We start from the raw sequence: 16,622 nt of genomic DNA, 5'->3' as shown, positions 1-16,622 counted from the left end.
TCCATCAAATATGAGTTCCAAGATGGCGTAGCAGTTGGATGTCTGTTTTGATTGTCTTGTCCCATCCCGTGTATATATCATTTTTCTTTGTATATATTTTAAATATTTTTATTCTCAATTTCCATCTACGGACTGAACCTACTCTCCTGCAACCCACCTTACCCAATGTGGTACGGATCAGCTAATTTTTTATACTTTAGAACCAGATGCCCCTTCAGAAGCCGGCTAACTAGCTACTAGCTAGTAGTCAGTTAGCCACTGCTAGCGGACATCACTGTTAACTCAGACATCTGCCAGCCTCAGCCTGGTCAATTCCTTCCAGTCTAAACAGTACGAAATCAACCCAGACCATATCGGATTATTTTTTCTCTACCACATTTCCAGATTCCTACCGCAAGCTCTAAAACATTTACTCCGGATCATCGCAGCTAGCTAGCTGCTATCTGAGTGGCAACTCCTGGCTAACGTCTCTGTCCTGAAGCAAGCACCAGTAAACCTGGAGCTAGCCTCGAGCTAGGCCCATCTCCCTGCTAGCCAAAGAGATCCATCAGACAATTCCTGGGCTAAAATAACTATTTTTCCAATTGGCCTGGACCTTTTGCTGCCGACAAGGAGCCCCGCCGATCCATCATGACTGGTCTGCCGACGTAACCATCCGAGGGGGTTTCAACAGGCTCTCCAGTTGCGACATCCCCCTGAGGCCCATCTGCTAGCCTGCAAGCCTCTGCCTGCTATCTGTCTGAATCGCCGTGTCCCCAGCCCGCCTAGCTACTCACAGGACCCTATGATCACTCGGCTACACATGCCTCTCCCTAATGTCAATATGCCTTGTCTATTGCTGTTTTTGTTAGTGTTTTTGTCTTATTCACTGTAGGGCCTACCAGCCCTGCTCAACATGCCTTAGCTAGCCCTTTTGATCCACCCCCCACACATGCGGGGACCTCAACTGGCTTAAATCGTGCCTCTAGAGACAAAACCTCTCTCATCATCACTCAATGCATAGGCTTACCTCCACTGCACATCCTACCATACCCTTGCATGTACATGACTTCTGTAACTGTAAAAGCCTTGGTTTCATGCATGTTAACATCAGAAGCCTCCTCCCTAAGTTTGTTTTATTCACTGCTTTAGCACACTCCGAATCCTGGCAGGCCACCAAAAATCCTGAAATTTCTATCCCAAACTATAACATTTTCCGACAAGATAGAACTGCCAAAAGTTGCAATCTATTGCAGAGAAAGCATGCAGAGTTCTGACATACTATCCAGGTCTGTGCCCAAACAATTTGAGCTTCTACTTTTAAAAATCCACCTTTCCAGAAACAAGTCTCTCACCATTGCCACTTGTTATAGACCCCCTTCAGCCCCCAGCTGCGCCCTGGACACCATATGTGAATTAATCGCCCCCCATCTCTCTTCAGAGTTCATACTGTTAGGTGACCTAAACTGGGACATGATTAACACCCCGGTCGTCCTACAATCTAAGATAGATTCCCTCAATCTCACACAAATTATCAAGGAACCTACCAGGTACAACCCTAAATCCGTAACCATAGGCACCCTCTTAGATATCATCCTGACCAACTTGCCCTCTAAATAAACCTCTGCTGTCTTCAACCAGGATCTCAGTGATCACTGCCTCATTGCCTGCGTGCGTAATCGGTCTGCGGTCAAACGCTTTATCTGCTTTATCTTGTCCAGGCTGCAGTTGTAAATGAGAACTTGTTCTCAACTGGCCTACCTGGTTAAATATAGGTGAAATAAAAAAAATATATTAAAAACCCTAGGTGTCATCTCCATGATCAAGCTAGACATGTTCGGCTAAATGCTGAATGCTTGCTGGTTGACAACACGCCATGTGGATAAGACCGTTCCTGGAGCATTTTAGTTCATTATCATTGGCTCGTGTCTACTGATCTAGGACCGAGTTAAGGAAACTCAACTGTTGAACAGGAGGATGATGCTTTTAGTAACAATAGCTAACTGTTTAGCATTGTGGGTCCTACTGATTATCCAAAACAACCTTAACTACCCCAAACAGCTATCACTGCAGTTACTGTCACTGTATCACTACCCAAAACAGCTATCACTGTAGTTCCTAAATCATTACCTAAAACAGCTAGCACTGTAGTTTTTAGTTGTTTGTGATAGTAGTTTTGTGTAGTTTGTGGTAGCTGTTTTGTGTAGTTTGTGGTAGCTGTTTTATGTAGTTTGTGGTAGTTGTTTTGTGTAGTTTGTTGTAGCTGTTTTGTGTAGTTTGTTGTAGCTGTTTTTGGTAGTTTGAGGCTGTCTTCGGTAGTTTGAGGCTGTCTTCGGTAGTTTCAGGGTTGTTTTGGGTAGTTTGTGTTAGTGGTTTTGTGTACTTGTTTTGGGTAGTTTGTGCTACTTGTTTAGGGTAGTTTGTGCTAGCTGTTTTGGGTCGTTTGTGGTCGCTGTTTTTGGTAGTTTGGGTAGCTTTGGGTTGGGACGCCTAGTAGTTATTAATAAGTATTAATTAATCTCCCCCACAGAGCTTTTTGTGACGCTGTAATAGCAGCAGTGCTGGGATTTACGTCTGGAGTACCTGGAAGCTACTTGCTATCCTCCATGGTGGCAGCAGGTTACCTGTTTGTGCCTCCACCAGGAGACATAAAAAATAAAAGAATTAGGGGCCTATCATGAGCATTACATGTCAATGACTCTTCTTATAGGATTTCCTCTGATGTTGTTTCTGACCATGATAGTAGGAGGACAACTGGCCAAAACTGCCTCTTGGAGAATTAGGAGGGTTGGGACGACTGAGCTGAATGCTACGGAGGTGACTGTAGTTCTGATAGCGACCACTGTTGCATGTGGAGGTTTGGGACACCTCATGGAAACCATCATTGGAAAATTGTCTGAACTCCTAATTGTGTACAAATATGGGCTTGTAAAATGTGCATTTCTTATAGCAGCACTTACTGTGGCTTTACTCGCAGCCTTGGTAACGGCTCGGTTGGCAGCGGCATACCACCCAGCATCCCACTGCTAGCTTGCTTCTGAAGCTAAGCATGGTTGGTCCTCCCTGGATGGGAGACCAGACGCTGCTGGAAGTGGTGTTGGGGGCGAGTAGGAGACACCCTTTCCTCTGGTCTAAAAAAATATCCCAATGTCCCAGGGCAGTGATTGGGGACATTGCCCTGTGTTGGGTGATGTCTTTCAGATGAGATGTTAAACAGGTGTCCTGACTCTCTGTGGTCACTAAAGATCCCATGGCACTTATTGTAAGAGTAGGGGTGTTGACCCTGGTGTCCTGGCAAAATTCCCAATCTGGCCCTTATACCATCATGGTCACCTAATTATCTCCAGTTTACAACTGGCTCATTCATCCCCGCTCCTCTCCCTCTAACTATTCCCCAGGTTGTTGCTGTAAGTTAGAATGTGTTCTCAGTCAACTTACCTGGTAAAAAAAGGGTTAAACATGTTTAATCATAATAATAAAAAATTGGGAGCAGTGAAACCAGGAGCAGCAGCTGGAAGGAGGGGGATTATTACCAGTCAGTCCTGGGGAATTGGGTGACCGTGGGGGATCTGTTGGGTCCAGCAGGGACGGCTCTGTCTGCTGCACTAACATAGAGCAGTCGTACCTATGGGAAGTCAGGGAGAGTGGGGGCAATACTGGGGGCAGTGTCTGCATCTTGTTCTGATAGTGGTCTTCTGGCTCTCAGTAGTATGTATATAATATCCCAAGAGATACAGAACAGAAATTGTTTGACTAAAGTTTTTCTTTTTCTTTCTCGTGCCTTTGTAGTCATTGTATGTAAGCATTGTATTTTAAATACATGTACGTATGGTACTTCAGGCTGTCATTGTAAATGAGCATTTGTTCTTCTCATTTAAATATGTTCTGACTCTCCTTGATGAAATAATCGTTTAAAACTATGTACATACAGCGCCTTCAGAAAGTATTCAGACGACTTGACTTTACACACATTGTGTTACATTACAGCCTTTTTGGGGAACTGTGGGGGGGGGGGTCTTAGACGTGCGTATGAGCAGGACGGTGACCCTGGTTGCTTCTGTGTCTCTCTCTGGATGGGAGGCTGTTAGATGACTAATATGATGTAGTTGATGAGTGGCTTCACTGCAAGTATATTGTATGTTTTAAATATTCAAAAAATGTTTGGTAATTTTTACAGGATGTGGGTATCATTCTGAGCCTCCCAAAATATTCTTAAGATCATTGTTAAAACATATCATCATCGCAAATTGCGTGTGTTGTGTGCGTGTACTGAAACAGAACGGTGATGCAATTTATTAGCAACGTCTGCAGCATGCGTGTGTAGAGAGGGAGGGTCTAGAATGCACACTGAAACACCATAAACGCTGCAAGGAGAGCGAGTAAAAAAGGTGAAATGACAAAACAAAATGACGCGCACCAAACTAACTGTAGAGATTAGAGGGAGATGTATTTCATTTAGGAGGAGTCAAGGTAAGGATACCAGGGTACATCTAAAATGGCTCCCTATAGAGTGCACTACTTCTGACCGAAGCCTATTGGGATCTGGTAAAAAAAAGTAGTGCACTCTATCAGGAATAGGGTGCTATTTGGGACATACACCATCATATCAGACTGATATAGGAGCCTCAAAACCCCACTCCCGTTCCTCTTGTCTACCCAGAACCCATGACGACATTTCTAATTAACCCTGCTATTTTAGGCTAGAATAAATGTGTCATGAACAGAAACAGTATGGCTTTGTGTAAGAGAAGGGGAGAGAGAGGGGGATGGAAACGAGTTAGAGAGTGAGTACATTACTGACAGCAAAATAGAAAAATAGTGAGGGAGCGAATGAGTGTGAAAGTGAGTGTGCATAGTTTCAATAAATAAAAGACAGACAAGCGCAGTTGATTTGAGGGTGGTATTTTTCTATGATAATGTCGCCATCCAATGGCCATATCCAGTACCACAGATACTGTACCAAGTTTGATTTGATATTAAACACTGAATCTGAATCTAAGTTTATTTGTCACGTGCGCTGAATACAACAGGTGTAGACCTTACAGTGAAATGCTTACTTACAGGCTCTAACCAATAGTGCAAAAAAGGTATTAGGTGAACAATACGAAAGTTAAGAAATAAAACAACAGTAAAAAGACAGGCTATATACAGTGGCGAGGCTATAAAAGTTGCCTTTTAAAAGAAGCCTTTTTGTCCTAGACTTGGCACTCCGGTACCGCTTGCCATTTGGTAGAAGAGAGAACAGTCTATGACTGGGGTGGCTGGGGTCTTTGACAATTTTTAGGGCCTTCCTCTGACACCGCCTGATAGAGGTCCTGGATGGCAGGCAGCTTAGCCCCAGTGATGTACTGGGTTGTATGCACTACCCTCTGTAGTGCCTTGCGGTCGGAGGCCGAGTAATTGCCGTATCAGCCAGTGATGCAAACAGTTAGGATGCTCTCGATGTTGCTGCTGTAGAACCGTTTGAGGATCTCAGGACCAATGCCAAATCTTTTTAGTTTCCTGAGGGGGAATAGGCTTTGTCGTGCCTTCTTCACGGCTGTCTTGGTGTGTTTGGACCATTCTAGTTTGTTGTTGATGTGGACACCAAGGAACATGAAGCTCTCAACCTGCTCCATCACCCAGTCGATGAGAATGGGGGCGTGCTCAGTCCTCCTTGTCCTGTAGTCCACAACCATCTCCTTAGTCTTGGTTACGTTGAGGGATGGTTGTTATTCTGGCACCACCCGGCCAGGTCTCTGACCTCCTCCCTATAGGCGGTCTCGTCGTTGATCAGGCCTACCACTGTTGTCGTCTGCAAACTTAATGATGGTGTTGGAGTCGTGCCTGGCCATGCAGTCGTGGGTGAACAGGGAGTACAGAAGGGGACTGAGCACGCACCCCTAGGGAGCTCCAGTGTTGAGGATCAGCGTGGCACATGTGTTGCTACCTACCATCAACACCTGGGGGCAGGCCATCAGGAAGTCCAGGATCCAGTTGCAAAGGGAGGCATTTATTCCCAGGATCCTTACCTTAGTGATGAGCTTTGAGGGTACTATGGTGTAGTCAATGAACAGCATTCTCACATAAGTGTTCGTTTTGTCCAGAATTTGTAGTCTGTAAATAGTTTGCAAGTCCTGCCACAAGACAAGCGTCAGAGCCGGTGTAGTATGATTCAATCTTAGCAGGGCATAGCAGGATTTCTTCTAAGCTTCTGGGTAAGAGTCCCACAACATGAAAGCGGCAGCTCTACCCTTTAGCTCAGTGCGAATGTTGCCTGTAATCCATGGCTTCTGGTTGGGGTATGTACGTACAGTCACCGTGAGGACGACGTCCTCAATGCACTTATTGATAAAGCCAGTGACTGATACGGTGTACTCCTCAATGCCATCGGAAGAATCTCGGAACATGTTCCAGTCTGTGATAGCAAAGCAGTCCTGTAGTTTAGTATCTGCTTCATCTGACCACCTTTTTATAGACCGAGTCACTGGTGCTTCCTGCTTTAATTTTTGCTTGTAAGCAGGAATCAGGAGGATAGAGTTATGGCCAGACTTACCAAATGGAGGTGCGAGGAAGAGCTTTGTACACGTCTCTGTGTGTGGAGTATAGGTGATCTAGAGTTTTTCCCCTCTGGTTGTTGATAGAAATTTGGTAGAACTGATAGTCACATGTACAGGGTTGCAGGTGTGATGGCAGGGTACAGTGAAAAACTTAGGCTCCAACATGCAGGACTAAGTTAAATAAAATAATGAAAATAGTAATAGTAAAATAGTAATAAAAAAAATATACCAAAATAGGACTATATAAACATCATAACTGTGGCAGTGATAAATAACTAAATGTCCGTTGGGGTGGAGGCATAGTAAGAACTGTTGAGGGGGTAGGGGGAGAATGACCACAGGAGGGGCAGCATGACCATTGAGGATGTCTGGGGACAAAGTGAAATTTAAACAATAATTTGTAATAATATACATAGTAACTGCAACAGTGATGACTGTCATTGAGGTGGGGGCAGAGAAAGTCCATAGGGAAACAGGGGAGCTAACTATTCAGCAGCCTGATGCTCTGAGGGTAGAAACTATTAGCCAGTCTCCGTTTTTGCCATGATGCTCCTGTGAAGCCCGTGTCTGAGTGATTGAAGTGTGGAGAACAGGGCGTGCCTGGGGTCCCTGATGATCTGCTTGGACTTCCTGCGACACTTGGGAGTTGTAGGTGTCCTGTTGGGCAGGCAGTGTGCACCCAATGGTGTGGTCAGCTGCAAGTATAGCAGCTGAAGAGTTATAAATTGTGTTCAAGTGCAGCTCCCTTGAAAAAGAGGCCTTAGTCTCAATGGGACTCCCTGCTAAAATAAAAATACAGTCACCAAATAATTTACAAGGTTTATAAAAAAATAAAACAAAAGACGCATTCAAGTTGACATTTTTTGTATTTATTTTTTTCATAAAAAAGTTGTTTGGAAGCCGAGACCCCTTTATACCCTACCTGCTATTCTAAGCAACCGGGAAGAAAAAGATGGATAATCGATAATACACACCTCATATACAGAAATGCATAGTCGTCTAGCAAACAGCTCCAGTAACTGCCTCCTCCAATGAGGTTAATTTCATCAACTTGGGTGCGTTCAATTTAACGTTTCCTCCGTTGCGTGACGGTTTGTACTGAATGACACGCTTCCCCAAAACGGTGTGTACCGTTCTTCAAAAGTCTTTGAGGTGTGTTTGCTCTCGTTTGGTGGGTGTGGCATGATCAATATGGGTGTGACCATTTAAAATCGTAAAACTCATGCAGCACACACCATTTACAATCTCCCTCTGGGCCACCATAATCACACTGTTCTTCAACTGGCCGTTTAGTGGAGTACAGTTTTCGTTGAAATAAATGATTTGATGGAAAAAATGTAACACCATTCTTTCGTACTGAACGCACCCCTGGTTTGCACCAATGAGGTTTGATTCATTAGTAGGTTTCCACCAATGAGATTTGTTCCATTACAACTTTTCACAAATCAACAGTCTCAGCATAAGTGCAAAGTTAGAAGCACCACTGACACATCGGGGCTGCATTTCACGTGTTACCCTTTGTCACCAGTAGGATGTGTCAGAGCGTGACCAAACTCCACAGTATTCCCTTCACACACTGCCTCTGATCTAAAGTCAGTTTTGCTCTCTAGCCTGTCCAAACATGACGAGAGGGCAGAGAACGCAGGACAAGACTCCCTGTCTCAGTGTACCTCCAGAGTGGTGGACCTGCTTTGTGAGTAAGACAGAGAAAGAGAGCCTGTACACAGTATGCATACTCCTCATTCCGTAAGAGCTACAAACAGGAGTCCCAGTGCAGAGTGAGGTCCGAGCTGTCCAGGAAGTCCGCTGAGAACACACTGGGGGGCGTGTGGGGGCCCAGAGGGGCGAGACTCGTCCTCTCACCTCCACCACCCATAGAGATGTCCAGCCAGTCCATGCTGTCCAGGGCTGGGTCCCCGAAGTCAAGCCCTGCCGGGTGGGTAGAGAAGCCCAGGTCGCTAGTGTCCATGTCCACCGGGGAGGGGGGATGGTCCAGGATGCTGGGGGTGCTCAGCATTTGGCTGTGGAGGTCATCAATCAAAGTCAGACCGCCATCAGGCTCCACCCCCAGGAGGGGCGTGCCCGTGGTGCTCTCTAGGAAGTCCTCCAGGCGACCACTTCCTGTGCAGGGTGATGGCGAGGGCTGCTGGGAAGGCACAGCGGGCAGGGAGGGCTCCGGGGGGGTGGTGGACGGCGAGATGTGGAGAGGGGACGAGGGAGGGGTGGGGGGGTCGGAGTGGTTTTGGGCCAGGGAAGGGTCTGGGTTGGCTCGAATCCAGAGATTTCTGGTTGGGGATGAAAAAATAAAAAGCATTAATATCAGGCACTTGATCAAAACAAATGGGTTTGCTTATGTACTGGCAGTGAGACATGATCGGTTGATCGGTTGAAATCTGTCCTTTGGTCCAAATTAGCCATTTTTGTTGTTGTTGTTGTTCCAACCGCCATGTCTTTGTCAGACGCAGAGTAGGTGAACGGATGATCTCCACACGCGTGGTTCCCACCGTGAATCATGGAGGAAGGAGGTGGTGTGATGGTGTAGGGGTGCTTTGCTGGTGACACTGTCTGTGAATTATTTAGAATTCAAGGCACACTTAACCAGCATGGCTACTACAGCATTCTGCAGCAATGCGCCATCCCATCTGGTTTGGGCTTAGTGGGACTATCATTTTTTTTTAACAGGACAATAACCCAACACACCTCCAGGCTGTGTAAAGGCTGTTTGACCAAGAAGTAGAGTGAGGGAGTGCAGCATCAGATGCCCTGGCCTCCACAATCAACCGACCTCAACCCAATTGAAATGGTTGGGGATGAGTTGGACCGCAGAGAAGGAACAGCAGCCAACAAGTGCTCAGTATATGTGGGAACTCTTTCAAGGCTGTTGGAAAAGCATTCCAGGTGAAGCTGGTTGAGAGAATGCCAAGAGTGTGCAAAGCTGTCATCAAGTCAAAGGGTCTCAAATATTTGAAAAATATATTTTGATTTGTTAAAAAATGTTTTGGTTACTACATGATTCCATGTGTCATTTCATAGTTTTGATGTCTTCACTACTATTCTACAATGTAGAAAATAGTGAATAATTCAGAAAAACCCTTGAATGAGTAGGTGTGTCCAAGTAGGTGTGTTTTACTGGTGCTGTATATGTGAGTGTTATGTTGTGTGTACTGCTATGTTCTCTTACCGCCACTCTTCAAGAGGATGTCAAACAGATCGTCCATCTGTTGACTGCTCAGCCCGTTCTCCTAGGAGAAGAGGACATATATTTTGAACAGTTTACAGTACTCATGATTGTTTAAACAAAATCGTCAAACATGTACAGTACTATAAAATTACCAAAATACTTTGAGCAAATTTGAGACGAAACCGATGGACAGAGAAAACGAGAGAATAGAAAAGAGGATGTAAAAGAAGACATTAATAAACATGAGCAGAGGGAGTTGGGCAGAGGGAGATGAGAAGAGTGAAGGATGTGGAGTGAAGGAGAAAGAGGTCTGTTCAGGAGAGGGAGGGATGAACAAAGTGTGCCAGTCAGAAGTCGGACACACTTCTCTCTGAAACGGTGGAAGCAGAGAACAAAGAAAGGATGAGGGAAGGGGAAAGGAAGGCAACAGAGAAAGAATAAAAACATAGAGATGAACGAAAAATCAAATATGAGATGACGTTGACATGCCATGAATGATCATTGCAGAATATATCTTACCTTGAGGGAGGGGGGAGGGGTGCTTTGGCTTTCAGACAAGTTGGACACCTCGCCAAAGAAAGGATGGAGATTGGGCGGGGCGGAGACAGATTGAGTGGGCTCTGGCACCCCATTGGTTATGCCATTTGTTTCCAGATGTAGACCTGCCTTCTGTTCCAGAACGAGGGGTATGAGGAAGAGGAAATTAAATAAGGCCAGTCTTGATTTTTGTTATCATTTTAAGAAGCTGTTAATAAAACACGGCCCCTCATTCATATTGAGTATTTCCCTACGCACCCCTAGTCCCTTTAGTTAGAATGCCTGACAGCTCCTCAGTCACCCATTTTCTATCCAATCAGAGACTTTCTCTTTAGCCTGCTAATTGTAAATCCCGCCTTGTCAGTGAGTTGCGTTGAAGACGGGCAGTTTGTGAGTTCGCCACAGAAGCAACAAGACAACAAGTTGCACCATGTTTAACGTTATTTGTGCTCGCATCTAATAGTGAGTAATATGTGATGTTTTATCACACTGTATGCTGCTCGCAATGGTGATGCTTCTAGCTACTAGCTCGTTAGCCAGGCTAACTATTTTCTATGGTTCACACACTCATTGCAGTTATGTTTATGATTGAGATACAAGAATATGTCCTGTTATTATTGCATTTACTCTATTCAGTTTGTTGTATTACAGCCTGCTTGTAACTTAGAGTTGTATTATGTGGCAAAATTAGAGTTGTATTAAGGTATTAGTATAGTATATTGTATGGTAATATACAGTATATCACAAAAGTGAGTACCCCCCTCACATTTTTGTAAATATTTGAGTATATATTTTCATGTGACAACACTGAAGAAATGACACTTTGCTATATAGTAAAGTAGTGAGTGTACAGCTTGTATAACAGTGTAAATTTGCTGTCCCCTCAAAATAACTCAACACACAGTCATTAATGTCTAAACCGCTGGCAACAAAAGTGAGTACACCTTTAAGTGAACATGTCCAAATTGGGCCCAAAGTGTCAATATTTTGTGCGGCCACCATCATTTTCCAGCACTGCCTTTAACCCTCTTGGGCATGGAGTTCACCAGAGCTTCACAGGTTGCCACTGGAGTCCTCTTCCACTCCTCCATGACAACATCACGGGGCTGGTGGATGTTAGAGACCTTCCGTTTGAGGATGCACCACAGATGCTCAATAGGGTTTAGGTCTGGAGACATGCTTGGCCAGTCCATCAGCTTTACCCTCAGCTTCTTTAGCAAGACAGTGGTCGTCTTGGAGGTGTGTTTGGGGCCGTTATCATGTTGGAATACTGCCCTGCGGCCCAGTCTCCGAAGGAAGGGGATCATGCTTTGCTTCAGTATGTCACAGTACATGTTGGCATTCATGGTTCCCTCAATGAACTGTAGCTCCCCAGTGCCGGCAGCACTCATGCAGCCCCAGACCATGACACTCCCCCACCACCATGCTTGACTGTAGGCAAGACACACTTATCTTTGTACTCCTCACCTGGTTGCCACCACACACGCTTGACACCATCTGAGCCAAATAAGTTTATCTTAGTCTCATCAGACCACAGGACATGGTTCCAGTAATCCATGTCCTTAGTCTGCTTGTCTTCAGCAAACTGTTTGCGGGCTTTCTTGTGCATCATCTTTAGAAGAGGCTTCCTTCTGGGACGACAGCCATGCAGACCAATTTGATGCAGTGTACGGCGTATGGTCTGAGCACTGACAGGCTGACCCCCCACCCCTTCAACCTCTGCAGCAATGCTGGCAGCACTCATACGTCTATTTACCAAAGATAACCTCTGGATATGACGCTGAGCACATGCACTCAACTTCTTTGGTCGACCATGGCGAGGCCTGTTCTGAGTGGAACCTGTCCAGTTAAACCGCTGTATGGTCTTGGCCACCGTGCTGCAGCTCAGTTTCAGGGTCTTGGCGATCTTCTTATAGCCCAGGCCATCTTTATGTAGAGCAACAATTCTTTTTTTCAGATCCTCAGCGAGTTCTTTGCCATGAGGTGCTATGTTGAACTTCCAGTGATCAGTCAGTATGAGGGAGTGTGAGAGCGATGACACCAAATTTAACACACCTGCTCCCCATTCACACCTGAGACCTTGTAACACTAACGAGTCACATGACACCAGGGAGGGAAAATGGCTAATTGGGCCTAATTTGGACATTTTCACATAGGGGTGTACTCACTTTTGTTGCCAGCGGTTTAGACATTAATGGCTGTGTGTTGAGTTATTTTGAGGGGACAGCAAATTTACACTATTATACAAGCTGTATACTCACTACTTTACATTATAGCAAAGTGTAATTTCTTCAGTGTTGTCACATGAAAAGATATACTCAAATATTTACAAAAATGTGAGGGGTGTACTCACTTTTGTGATATACTATAAATCTTAGATTATATTGTATGCATATTTCAGGTCCATCTGTCTATAGCCATACATAACCTATTATAGTACACAATAATATGTAAAAGGGGTATCTTTGGGCTCCCGAGTGGCACAGCGGTCTAAGGCACTGCATCTCAGTGCTAGAGGCGTCACTATAGACCCTGGTTCGATTCCAGGCAGTATTACAACCGGCAGTGATTAGGAGTCCCATAGGGCGGCGCACAATTGGCCCAGCGTCGTCCGGGTTTGGCCGTCAAAGGTAAATAAGAATTTGTTCTTAACTGACTTTGCCTAGTTAAATAAAAGGTTAAAAATACATATTTTTTCTACCTTGTAGAACCACTACCTACAATTACCCATTAAAGAACCCTAAAGATCTCCAGTGTGTTGGTTGACAGTGATGTGTGACAAGTCAGTCAAGACAGCACCCATACAGCATCCAACCCAGCAAACTACTTTAGTCCTCAGAGGGACAGGTTTACCCCCTATCCTTTTTTACAGACGGTGTCTGCTAATATTGTGTGTGTGTGTAAGACAACCTTGTTTCTGTCACAATGTTTTGTCATTTTAATACCTTTTTGATAGACTGGTTGACAGGGCCTGGTTGTAACTGTTGTTTTGATTGGGTATCGGGGCTCAGTATCTCAGCTGGCAATTGGCTGGGGAGCTTACTTGGAGTTGACTGCAATCTCTAGAATAAAAAGGGCAACTTTACTGCACTGTGGTACCATCTTACACAATCATTTCACCAATATAGAGACCTGTAACACTTAATAGCAGATTTACTGTGTAACTGAACCTGCAGTGTGATGCGTTGCGATCCACTGGTTTTGCCCAATGAGGTCACGCCGTTTTGGCCCTCTGCACTGTTATTGGTCAGTGCTATCAGGTAGTGGTTGCCATTGCCGTCGGTGACCAGGGTGGGCGTGGTGCCCGATTTGAGGAGGTCCAATGAGAAGGTCTGGGCGGGGACCTGGGTGCCATTCTGTTGGCTGATGAAGACTGGAGTGACCTGAAGAGAATAGAGTAGGAAAGAGGCATATTCAAACACAGGGCCCAGACACGAGCCAATGATAATGACCCAACAGAGAAGGGGAAGAGACTAGTTTCGACTAGGTTTGAAACCTGTGTCTCCTGCTTGCCAAACTGTTTGCCTGTTGAGCTGAAGTCTTCAGGTTTCAGACAAGTTTATTCCGTTAAATATAAAATATGGACCTGATGTGTGGCGACTGTCAGCGGCGTGTATTTCTATACTGTAGATCTACAGACTGTACGATCGAGAGCTGTAATGATTGAATGTACCTGTTGTGGGGTGACTGTCTGACTCGGTTGTTTGTTCTGCTGCTGTCTCTGGTACTGTCTCTGCTGCTTCCTCTGCAGTACTTGCAGCTGTTTGTCCTGCAGCTGTTTGGCCTGCAGCTGGAGCTGTTTCTGCTGGATGATCAGCTGTTGCTGGAATAACAACTGGGCCGAAGTCGTCTGCTGCTGCATCTGCTGTGTCTGTTGTTGCTGGAGCTGTTTGGAATGCTGTTGTGTCTGTTGTTGTGAGTGTGTCTGTAGTAGTTGTATCTGTGGCTGTTGTGCCTGCTGTTGTGTCTGTAGTATTTGTTGTGTCTGTTGTTCAACCTGTATCCGGGGGATCTGCTGCAGTTTGAGCAGGGTCTGCTGAGAGCACTGTGTCGGCTGAGCCTCGTCCACTCCCTCCATCCCTTCTTCTGTGTCTACCTCCTTCTTGACCCTCACCGTGTCTGTTTTGGTGAGAGAGAGATGGAGGATGGTAGAGGCTTTGATGGGGGTGGTTTGGGCCTCCTGGGCATAACCGTTCACCACCACTCCCTGCACTCCCTCCATCTCTCTCACTGCTCCAGTCTGTTTCCCCTGCTCCAATTGGGAGCGCAGGTTCTCCACCAGCCTCTGTTTCTGCCTCAGCATGCGTGTCAGCTCCTCAATCTGCTTGTCCTTCTCCTGAAGCATCTGGTCCTTGTCCAAGGGGGAGGCCTCCATGGTTGCCCCGGCTAGGGGCTCCTGAGGTGGGGCGGCATGCTGAAGCTCGGTGGGAGAATGACGGGACTGGGAGAGGCTGCAGGTGGATAAGTGACCCTGGTTCTCCTCTTTGATGGAGGCTGGGGAGTGGTGCTGTGGAGAGGGGTGCAGGCTGAGCTGGGTCAGGGGAGAGCTCACCATCTCCCCGAACACGTCTCCATTACAGCTGGTCTCGTCAGGGCTCATCACCGCCAGAGACCGTTCTGACGGGGTGGGGGAGACTGGAGGGGAGGAGCTCGTACTGCCAAACCTCAAAATACAGGCCGGAGCGGCACTCTGAGCCAATGAGAAAGCGGGTATCTTCCCTGTTGCCTCTCCTGAATGGTGGGTGTGCGGATTAGTTCCGGCCTGGGGGGGGGCAGGGCTGATGGAGCCAGCAGGTTGGGTTGAGGCGTGCGGTGGGGTTGGTTGGCTGGGTTTAGGGGTTACAGTAGCAGTAACACCAGCTCGATCTAAACCGTTCTGCTCCTGGTAGTTCCTCAGCCTCTCGATCAGATCCATCTTGGTGCCAGACACGGTCAGACACCGTAGTTTCAGCTCCTGTTTCAGCTCAGCAACCTGGAGGAGAGAAGAAGTACCGTTATGATTCTGATCCATTACATGTCACTCACTCCCTCCCTCCCTCCAAAAGTGCATATCAATAGTCTAATGTGGTTCTCTTCTAATCTCCCTTTCTTTATCTACACTGATCTGAAATAAATACATTCCCAGTAGCTAGTGTCTACACACAAAAGTATAATTATTTTTCTATGTATCCACCTATCTACTCACTTTGAAGTCATCCAGGTTGGCTGGTAGCATCAAAGGTTTGGTCCCTCCCACAGGGGTTTGGCTCTGACGACTAGACCCATTCGGATTGGAAGGGGCAGGGGTCGTCAGGGGAACACTGCGCAAAAGGGAAGGGGCGGGGTTGGTTGAAGGTGGTTGCTCTGCAGGTGGTCTGAGAAGAGAGAGACAACAGATGAGTCAGTCCACACACACAGTCTTATGCAGCTAACCTTAAGGGGCCATACAATTCAGTTCAAAATCCTATTATTTTAACCCGTACCCTAACTTTAAGCCTAGCCTTAACCATAGCTTAGGTTTAGAAGCTCGTGGGGACCGACAAAATGTCCCCAGTTGGTCAAATTTTTGTTTGTTTAATATTCTTGTGGGGACTTCTAGAGACACTCACACCTCTTTCTCCCCCCCCCACACTCACACCTCTTTCTCCCTCCCACACTCACCCCTCTTTCTCTCCCCCACACCTCTTTCCCCCATACACTCACTTCTCTTCCCCCCCCACTCACACCTCTGTCCCACCACACCTCTTCCCCCCACCTCTTTCCCACACACACACACCTCTCCCCCTCTCACACCTCTTTCCCCCATACTCACACCTCTTCTCCCCCCATACTCACACCTCTTCTCCCCCCACACTCACACCTCCCCCCACATCTCCCCCACACTCACACCTCTTCCCCCTCACACCTCTTCCCCCCACACACTCACACCTCTTTCTCCCCCTCCCCACACTCACACCTCTTTCCTCCCCACACACTCACACCTCTCCCTCCCCCTCCCCACACTCTCACCTCTCCCTCCCCACACACTCACACCTCTCCCTCCCCCTCCCCACACACTCACACCTCTCCCTCCCCCTCCCCACACACTCACACCTCTCCCCCTCCCCACACACTCACACCCCTCCCCCTCCCCACACACTCACACCCCTCCCCCTCCCCACCACTCACACCTCTCCCCCTCCCCACACCACTCACACCTCTCCCCCCCCCCCACACACTCACCCACACTCACCTCCCCCTCCCCACACACTCACACCTCTCCCCCTCCCCACACACTCACACCTCTCCCCCTCCCCACACACTCACACCTCTCCCCCTCCCCACACACTCACACCTCTCCCCCTCCCCACACACTCACACCTCTCCCCCCCCCACACACTCACACCTCTCCCCTCCCCACACACTCA

At 46.9% G+C, this 16,622-nt stretch overlaps 1 protein-coding gene across 3 annotated transcripts in view; it reads right to left on the bottom strand.

The window, feature by feature from the left end:
• Positions 1 to 8,472: 8,472 nt before the first annotated feature.
• Positions 8,473 to 16,622, bottom strand: part of LOC112258476 (myocardin-related transcription factor A-like) — a 64,130-nt gene continuing 55,980 nt past the window's right edge. For all 3 annotated transcript variants that reach the window (XM_042326762.1, XM_042326763.1, XM_042326766.1), the window contains 7 exons: positions 15,422 to 15,590; positions 13,910 to 15,208; positions 13,407 to 13,619; positions 13,182 to 13,298; positions 10,219 to 10,368; positions 9,700 to 9,760; positions 8,473 to 8,803 (listed from right to left, as the gene is read on the bottom strand). In XM_042326762.1, the coding sequence (XP_042182696.1) occupies positions 8,613 to 8,803; positions 9,700 to 9,760; positions 10,219 to 10,368; positions 13,182 to 13,298; positions 13,407 to 13,619; positions 13,910 to 15,208; positions 15,422 to 15,590 (2,200 nt within the window). In that variant the 3' untranslated portion in view covers positions 8,473 to 8,612. The remainder of the gene's footprint in view (positions 8,804 to 9,699; positions 9,761 to 10,218; positions 10,369 to 13,181; positions 13,299 to 13,406; positions 13,620 to 13,909; positions 15,209 to 15,421; positions 15,591 to 16,622) is intronic.

The sequence above is a fragment of the Oncorhynchus tshawytscha genome, linkage group LG01 (genome assembly GCF_018296145.1).
Source record: "Oncorhynchus tshawytscha isolate Ot180627B linkage group LG01, Otsh_v2.0, whole genome shotgun sequence".
NCBI lineage: Eukaryota > Metazoa > Chordata > Actinopteri > Salmoniformes > Salmonidae > Oncorhynchus > Oncorhynchus tshawytscha.
This window is presented reverse-complemented; position numbering and strand designations above follow the sequence as displayed.